This window comes from Mirounga angustirostris, unplaced genomic scaffold (assembly GCF_029215605.1).
Source record: "Mirounga angustirostris isolate CCGP_5_RB_7025 unplaced genomic scaffold, mMirAng1.0.hap1 SCAF_11, whole genome shotgun sequence".
Classification (NCBI taxonomy): domain Eukaryota; kingdom Metazoa; phylum Chordata; class Mammalia; order Carnivora; family Phocidae; genus Mirounga; species Mirounga angustirostris.
The window spans coordinates 70,491,328-70,500,517 of NW_026991719.1; the positions used below are offsets into that span (position 1 = coordinate 70,491,328).

A 9,190-nucleotide genomic window follows, 5' to 3' on the forward strand; every position below is an offset into this window, starting at 1 on the left:
ACCAAGCTGAAATCCCTCTCCTTGTCTCTCTGTTTCTGTCTGGTTTCCCTGCTTTGATGCTTGGGAACTCTGCTGCACTCAGCCATCCCTGTTTTTTCTGTGACCCCAGGGATCCGGAGACCACACTGTCCCACCTGGGATTCTGCTCCACTTTGACACCTGAACACATATCAGGCAGGGACATCCCTCACTGGAGCAGACTTCTAAAAGTCCTGATTTTCCACTCTGCTACTATATCTCTTTCTGGTAGCTAGCTTATGAAGGCTCCCTCCCCCCATGGTTTATCTTCTGATATATTGTCTCAGATTCACTTCTCTGCGCCTCCTATCTTGCAAAATTGGTTGCTTTTCCATTTATAGAATTGGAGCAATTCTTTTCTTAGATGTCAGCTTGGGTTCACAGGTGAATGATTTGATAGCTATCTAGCTGAATTCCAGGGACCAGATGAAACTAGGGTTCCCTATTTTGCCATCTTCCTCCTACCATGTGTATTACCCTTTTCAACATTCCACAAAGGGCCCTTTTGGGAGTTACTTTGGCAATACTCTAAGATCTCCTTTCTCTTTTAAAGTAGTCAGGAGTTTACATTTAGGTCCATGTTTTATCTCAAAAATTTTCATGGCATTTTCAGGTATAAAATGGCACTAAAATCAGAGAAAAGAAATTTGATATGGACCTTTTTTTGCACTCCAAATAATAAATGTTGATATTTTAACTAATTAATTTAGTATTTTAACCTTAACTCTTCAAAATCCTGAAACTTTGGACATTTGTTCAAGTTATGACTCATCCATTTTCCCCCCATTTTATACTTTAAGGGTGAAACAATTTTTTTAGAAAGTCACTAGCACCATCTACTGTTTGGATTTGGAACTATTTTTAAATATTTAAAATTATTGTTCCAAAAATATATGCAAAAAAAAAAAAAAAAACAGTTTCACTATAATTGCTAATTTTGGAATTTACAACAATTGAAAGTGATTTGGAATTTAATCAAATAAAATAGAAAATTTAAATGGTAAGTGGAATATAAGGTTTAGAGTCTGGATTCATCAAAACACACACACACACAAGAAAACATTTATTTGGATATAAGGGATTACACACAAACCACTAATAAAATGTAATTGTTTTCTTTTTTTTTTAAGTGATTATTTTCAGGGATCCAAAGGAAAATGAGAAAATCATATTAACCAAAACCATGTGTATGTAGTTTTCTGGAATGGTTTTGAGATTCTGGGATTTCATGGCTCAGTAAATTTTTTTTTCCTTAATTATACTAACTAATATAAGGTTTTCAACTTTTAACTTTGCTTATTAAAATCATTATAATTATAATTGACTATTATTATCATATTACACACATAAGAAGTGATAGAATTTTAAAATAAAAAACAGCCCATTAAAAATGTAATCTGGTTAGCATTAGGAAATTCTCCATATATCGTCCTTATTTTTCTCATTTTGTTGGACTGGCACTGGTCAAATAATAAACTTTTGTTTGGAAACAACCATTATACAGCATCCCAGACAAATATCAAATAATAAATTGCAAGAAGAGAGGAGAGTTAGGCTATGACATTTTATAGACATTGTAAAAGAACTTTCACCCTCTGGGATTGGGAAGAGCAATTCCTTTCCTTTCATATTTTCCCCCTGTTACTTAGTAAGTTTGGCATCAAACAGATCTAGAAGTACATAATAAAAATCAATGTTAAACAATCAATAAAATTAAAATTCTACATATTGAAGATGAGAAAATATTTGCAAATCATATATCTGATATGAGGCTAATATCCAAAATATATTTAAAACTCATCCAACTGAACAGCAAAAATATAAAAATATATATAATTTTAAAATGGGCAGAGGATTTGAATACACACTTTTCCAAAGAAGACATTCAGGTGACCAACATGTATATGAAGATGCTCAACATCACTAATCATCAGGGAAATGCAAATCAAAACCACAATGACTGAAACAAATAATGCAATATATGTTAAGAAAAAAAAAAAGAAGAAGAAGGTAGCAGGAGGGGAAGAATGAAGCGGGGGAAATCGGAGGGGTAGACGAACCATGAGAGACGATGGACTCTGAAAAACTAACAGGGTTCTAGAGGGGAGGGGGGTGGGAGGATGGGTTAGCCTGGTGGTGCGTATTGAGGAGGGCACATTCTGCATGGAGCACTGGGTGTTATGCACAAACAATGAATCATGGAACACTTCATCTAAAACTAATGATGTAATGTATGGGGATTAACATAAAAATAAAAAAAAATTTAAAAAAAAAACACAATGAGATATCATTTCACACCTGTTTGAATGGCTATTACCAAAAAGACAAAAAATAACAAGCATTGGTAAGAATGGAGAAGAGGGAATCCTAGTGCATTGTTGGTAGGAAGGTAAATTGGTGAAGCCACTATAGAAAACAATATGAAGTTTCCTTAAAAAATTAAAAATAGAACTACCATCTGATCCAGCAATTCCACCTCTGGGTATTTATCCCCCGCCCACCACCAAAAAAAAAATGATGACACTAACTCAAAAAGATATTTACACCCTCATGTTCATTGCAACATTGTTTATGATAGCCAAGATATGGTCATAAGTGTCTGTGATGGATGAATAAAGAAATTGTTGCATGTATATGCAATGGAAAATTATTCAGCCATAAAAAGAATAAACTTGCCATTTGCAACGACATAGATGGACCTTGAGAGCATTACACTACATGAAATAAATCAGAGGAAGGCAATACCATATGATCTTACTTATATGAAGAATCTAAAAATTTAAAAAAAAAGTCCATAGATACAAAGAACAGTTGAGTGATTGCCAGAGGTGGGAGGTGGGGGATGGGCCAAATGGGTGAAGAAAGTTAAAAGGTACAAACTTCCAGTAATAAAGTAAGTTCTGGGGATGTAATGAAGAGCATGGCAACTATAGTTAATAACACTCTACTGCATATGTGAAAGTTGCTAAGAGAATAGATCTTAAAAGTTCTCATCACAAGAAATATTTATATATATATATATATATAAATATATACTTTGTATGGTGATGGATGTTAACTAGACTTATTGTGGTCCTCATTTTGCAATGTATACAAATATCAAATTATTATGTTGTACACCTGAAACTGATTGACATACAACATTGTATCAGTTTCAGGTGTACAACATAATAATTTGATATTTGTATACATTGCAAATGTATACATTGTATACAATTGTATACAATTGTATCATTATCTTTTCATGATAAAAGCATAAAAGTTACATTAAAAATAACAAACCAACAACTGAGAACAATAAAAAAAGAAAAGTACTGGCATCAAGAGCTCATTAGCTATCAGAAATATTAATATTGCAAAACAGAAAGTATATTAATAAAGTGATTTATTGGAAAAATATTAAGTGATGTAACAGCAGTTAAATATATGTTCAATGATCAAAAATATTCTGAGCTAAACAAGTGCTTCCTTGTTTTTTATTGACACAACTAAAATTTTTGTTAAAAGAAATGACCATTTTTATGTGGTTCAATGTGTGACCTAAGTGGATTTTCACTAAATCTTCTGGCCTTGCAGGTATATTTTCATCAGATTCTACTATGTTATAAATTAAATCTGTGGTTTTTAGTGTCCTAGAAAAATGTGATCATATTCCAAAAAGAAAGATAAACTGAATAAAGAAGAAAGGTAGCTACTCTAGAGAAAAGTGGTTATGAAAAAGGCACAGAATAAAAATCTTTGCCAATAAGTCTAATTACCTAAATGATCTGTAACAGATATTTTCAAATGGACTAACCCGATTCTTGTAATATACCAATATAAGTTCTCATAGTAGACAGTTTTGGTGCACCTGGGTGGCTCAGTCATTTGAGCAACCAGTTCTTGGTTTCAGCTCAGGTCATGATCTCATGAGTCACGGGACTGAGGTTTGTGTTGTTCTTGTCACTCAGTAGGGGGTCTGCTTGAAGATTCTCTCCTTTTGCCCCTCTCCCCACTTGCTCTCTCTCTCTTTCTCTCTCTCAAATACATAAATAAATATTTTTTTAAAGTCTGAGTTTTGGGTTTGGTACTATTAATTATTTCTGTCTTTACCATGATTAATAGTTACTACAGAATGGCTAAAATTAACAACACAAGAAACAACAGGTGTTGGCAAGGAAGCAAAGAAAGGGGACCCCTCTTGCACTGTTGAGAGGGATGCAAACTGGTGCAGCCACTCTGGAGAACACTATGGAGGTTCCTCAAAAAGTTAAATATAGAACTACCCTGTAATCCATCAATTGCACTACTAGGTTTTTACTTAAAGGATACAAAAATACTGATTCAAAGGGGTACATGCACCCTGATGTTTATAGCAACATTATGAACAATAGCCAAACTATGGAGATAGCCCAAATGCCCATTGATTGATGAATAGATAAAGAACAGGTGGTATATATATATACAATGGAATATTATTCGGCCAACAAAAAGAATGAAATCTTGCCATTTGCAATGATGTTGATAGAGCTACAGTGTATTATGCTAAACAAAATAAATCAATCAGAGAAAGACAAATACCATATGATCTCACTCATATGTGGAATTGAAGAAAAAAAACAGACAAACATATGGGAAGGGGAAAAAGGAGAGAGGGGAAACAATCCATAAGAGACTCTTAATGATAGAAAACAAACTGAGGATTGGGGCATCCGGGTGGCTCAGTCGTTAAGCGTCTGCCTTCGGCTTGGGTCATGGTCCCAGGGTCCTGGGATTGAGCCCCACATCGGGCTCCCTGCTCTGCGGGAAGTCTGCTTCTCCCTCTCCCACTCCCCCTGCTTGTGCTCCCTCTCTCGCTGGATCTCTCTCTGTCAAAATAAAATAAAAAATAAAAATCTTAAAAAAAAAAGAAACAAACTGAGAATTGATGGGGGAAGGGGTATGAGGGATTGGATCAATGGGTGATGGGTATTAAGGAGGGCACTTGTTATGAGCAGTGGATGTTGTATGTAAATGATGAATCACTAAATTTAACTCTTGAAACAAACAAAAGCCTTAAAAATTTTAAAACAATAAAAAATCATAAAAAATAGGTGAAGAGACGAGGACTGAGTGGTGTGGCCACGTTGTCGACCTCGAGCAGCAGTTGGCTTCTCCACGTAGAACTCAGGAGTAGGAGATTCAGAATCAAATCTCTTCTCCCTTCCCCCTCCTGGTTACAAATCACTTGAAATATATGTTAGTGGAACTTTGCTTGAGTGAGATTTTTTTGATCTTCAGCTACATTTTTCAGCTTTGTGAGGAACCTTATCATCAAAGAAAATGGCCAGCAATGTTACCAACAAGACAGATCCTCGCTCCATGAACTCCCGTGTATTCATTGGGAATCTCAATACTCTTGTGGTCAAGAAATCTGATGTGGAGGCGATCTTCTCAAAATACGGCAAAATTGTTGGTTGCTCTGTCCATAAGGGCTTTGCCTTCGTTCAGTATGTTAATGAGAGAAATGCCCAGGCTGCTGTGGCAGGAGAGGATGGCAGAATGATTGCTGGTCAGGTTTTAGATATTAATCTGGCCGCAGAGCCAAAAGTGAACTGAGGAAAAGCAGGTGTGAAACTATCTGCAGCGGAGATGTACGGCTCCTCTTTTGACTTGGACTATGACTTTCAACGAGATTATTATGACAGGATGTATAGTTACCCAGCACGTGTTCCTCCTCCTCCTCCTATTGCTCAGGCTGTAGTTCCTTCAAAACGCCAGCGTGTATCAGGAAACACCTCACGAAGGGGCAAAAGTGGCTTCAATTCTAAGAGTGGACAGCGAGGATCTTCTTCCAAGTCTGGAAAGTTAAAAGGCGATGACCTTCAGACCATTAAGAAGGAGTTGACCCAGATAAAACAAAAAGTGGATTCTCTACTGGAAAGCCTGGAAAAATTTGAGAAAGAACAGAGCAAACAAGGAGAGATGAAGAATGATAAGTCAGAAGAGGAGCAGAGCAGCAGCTCCCTGAAGAAAGATGAGACTAATGTGAAGATGGAGTCTGAGGGGGGTGCAGATGACTCTGCTGAGGAGGGGGACCTACTGGATGATGATGATAATGAAGATCGGGGGGATGACCAGCTGGAGTTGATCAAGGATGATGAAAAAGAGGCTGAGGAAGGAGAGGATGACAGAGACAGCGCCAATGGCGAGGATGACTCTTAAGCACATAGTGGGGTTTAGAAATGTTGTCCCATTATTTCTTTACCTAGGCGCTTGTCTAAGATCAAAATTTTCACCAGATCCTCTCCCCTAGTATCTTCAGCACATGCTCACTGTTCTCCCCCTTCCTTGTCCTTCCCATGTTCATTAATTCATATTGCCCTGCGCCTAGTCCCATTTTCACTTCCTTTGACGCTCCTAGTAGTTAAGTCTTACCCTGTAATTTTTGCTTTTAATTTTGATACCTCTTTATGACTTAACAATAAAAAGGATGTGTGGTTTTTATCAACTGTCTCCAAAATAATCTCTTGTTATGCAGGGAGTACAGTTCTTTCCATTCATTCATACATGAGCTCCAGTAGTTGCTTCCCTAACTGCAGAGGCAATCGCATTAGTTGAGTAGCACCTGAGAGCAGCTTTGAGTTAGAGGTATGTGTGTTATACCCCACATAAGAGTGCTATGTGGGGCTGTTCAACACAAATGTAACATGTATTTTTGTGAATGAGAGTTGGCATGTCAAATGCATCCTCTAGAAAAATAGTGTAATAGTCTTAAGATTTGTTTTCTAAAGTTGATACTGTGGGTTATTTTTGTGAACAGCCTGATGTTTGGGACCCTTTTTTCTCAAAATAAACAAGTCCTTATTAAACCAGGAATTTGGAGAAAAAAAAATCATAAAAAATATAATGTGAGTGACATGTGACTCTTCTTTTCACTTGAACACTTAGAGGCCATTGTAGGGTTATTTACTGGCTTAATTTTCAATATTGTTGTATCTTAGTAAATAGGGAGGCCTAAGGTGAGGGAGAAAGATGAAGGAATGGCCAGTGAGTAAAGCAGTCAGAACACACACAACCTTTTTTTTTTTTATTACAGTTGACACACAATGTTGCATTAGTTTCAGGTGTACAACATAATGATTTAACAAGTTTATACATTATGCTATGTTCACCACAAGTGTAGCTATCATCTGTCTCCATATTGCTATTACAATATCATTTACTGTATTCCCTATTCTGTGCCTTTTATTCCCATGCCTTACTCATTCCATAACTGGAAGCCTGTATCCCCCTATTCCCCTTCACCTGTTTTGCCCTTACCCCATCTCCCCTCCCCTTTGGAAGCTACCAGTTTGTTCTATTTATAGGTCTGATTCTGCTTTTTTTGTTTGTTTGTTCATTTTTTGAATTTTAGATTCCCCGTATGAGTGAAATCATATGGAATTTTTTTTCTCAATCTTATTTCACTTACCATAATACCCTCTAGGTCCATTCATGTTGTCTCAAGTGGCACAATCCTGTCCTGTCCTTTTTATGGCTGGGTAATATTTCATTGTATGTATATGCCATTTCTTCCTCATCCATTTGTCTATTGTTGGACACTTGGGTTGCTTCCATTTCTTGGCTATTCTAAATAATGCTGCAATAAAGCAGAGGTCCATATATTTTTTAAATTAGAGTTTTCATTTTCTTTGGGTAAATACCCAATAGTGGAATCACTGGATCTTATGGTATTTCTATTTTAAATTTTTGGAGGAAACTTCCTACTATTTTCCACAGTGACTATGCCAGTTTACATTGATTTAATGTAACTGGTAAGTGAAGAAGTGTTCCTTTTTCTACACATTTTTGTCAACATTTCTTATTTTTTTTATTTTAGCAATTTTAACAGGTGCAAGGTGATAACTCATTGTATTTTTTATTTACATTTTTCTCATGAATATTCATGTTGATTATCTTTTCATGAGAAGACAATATCATGTTTGCTGTTTTATATGGATGCAGTTCATGGAGCCCCAAAACAATTAAAATAGTAATAGCAAAGATCACAGATCACATATCACCATAACATATACAATAATAATGAAAATGTTTGAAATATTGTGAGAATTAACAAAATGTGACACAAAGACATGAAATGAGCAAATGTTGTTGGAAAAATTTTGCTGATAGACTTGCTCAACAAAAGGTTGCACAAGCTCCAATTTATAAAAACTGCAATATCTGCAAGGTTCAAAAAAGTGAAGCACAATAAAACAATGCATGTCTGTACCTAGAGTAGTCAAATTCATAGAGACAGAAAGTAAAATGGTGGTTTCCAGGGAAAAGAGGTAAGGGGATATGGAATAAATGTTTTTTTTTTATGATCACATTTTTATTTTATTTTTTATTTTTATTTTTTATTTAATTTATTTTATTTTGTTATGTTAGTCACCATACATTGACTCATTAGTTTTTGATATAGTGTTCCATGATTCATTGTTTGCATACAACACCCAGGGCTCCATGCAATATGTGCCCTCCTTAATACCCATCACCAGGCTAACCCATCCCCCCACTCCCCTCCCCTCTAAAACCCTCAGGTTGTTTCTCAGAGTCCATAGTCTCTCATGGTTCTCCCTCTCCGATTCCCCCCCTTTCATTTTTCCCTTCCTATGTTCTTCTTTTTTTTTTTTTTTTAACATATAATGTATTATTTGTTTCAGAGGTACAGGTCTGTGATTCATCAGTCTTACACAATTCACAGTGTTCAACATAGCACATACACTCCCCAATGTCCATCAACTAGCACCCCCATCTCTCCCACCCCCCACCACTCCAGCAACCCTCAGTTTGTTTCCTGATATTGAGTCTCTTATGGTTTGTCTCCCTCTCTGGTTTTATCTTGTTTCATTTTCTCTCCCCTCCCCTATGATCCTCTGTCTTGTTTCTCAAATTCCTCATATCAGTGAGATCATATGATATTTGTCTTTCTCTGATTGACTTATTTCACTTAGCATAATACCCTCTACTTCCATCCACGTCATTGCAAATGGCAAGACTTTGGTTTTTTTGATGGCCGCATAATATTCCATTGTATATATATACCACATCTTCTTTATCCATTCATCTGTTGATGGACATCTTGGCGCTTTCCATACTTTGGCTATTGTGGACATTGCTGCTATAAATATTAGGGTACACTTCCCCCTCAGGGCACTACATTTGTATC

The 9,190-nt window shown here is 36.2% G+C and overlaps 1 protein-coding gene across 1 annotated transcript; it reads left to right on the top strand.

The window, feature by feature from the left end:
* The first annotated feature begins 5,089 nt into the window (after positions 1-5,089).
* Positions 5,090-6,483, top strand: LOC123840914 (heterogeneous nuclear ribonucleoprotein C-like). The gene is made up of 2 exons (XM_045870635.3): positions 5,090-5,212; positions 5,257-6,483. The coding sequence occupies exon 2, from the start codon at positions 5,629-5,631 to the stop codon at positions 6,199-6,201; it is 573 nt and encodes a 190-aa protein (XP_045726591.2). The 5' UTR covers positions 5,090-5,212; positions 5,257-5,628; the 3' UTR covers positions 6,202-6,483.
* The last annotated feature ends 2,707 nt before the right edge of the window (positions 6,484-9,190 follow it).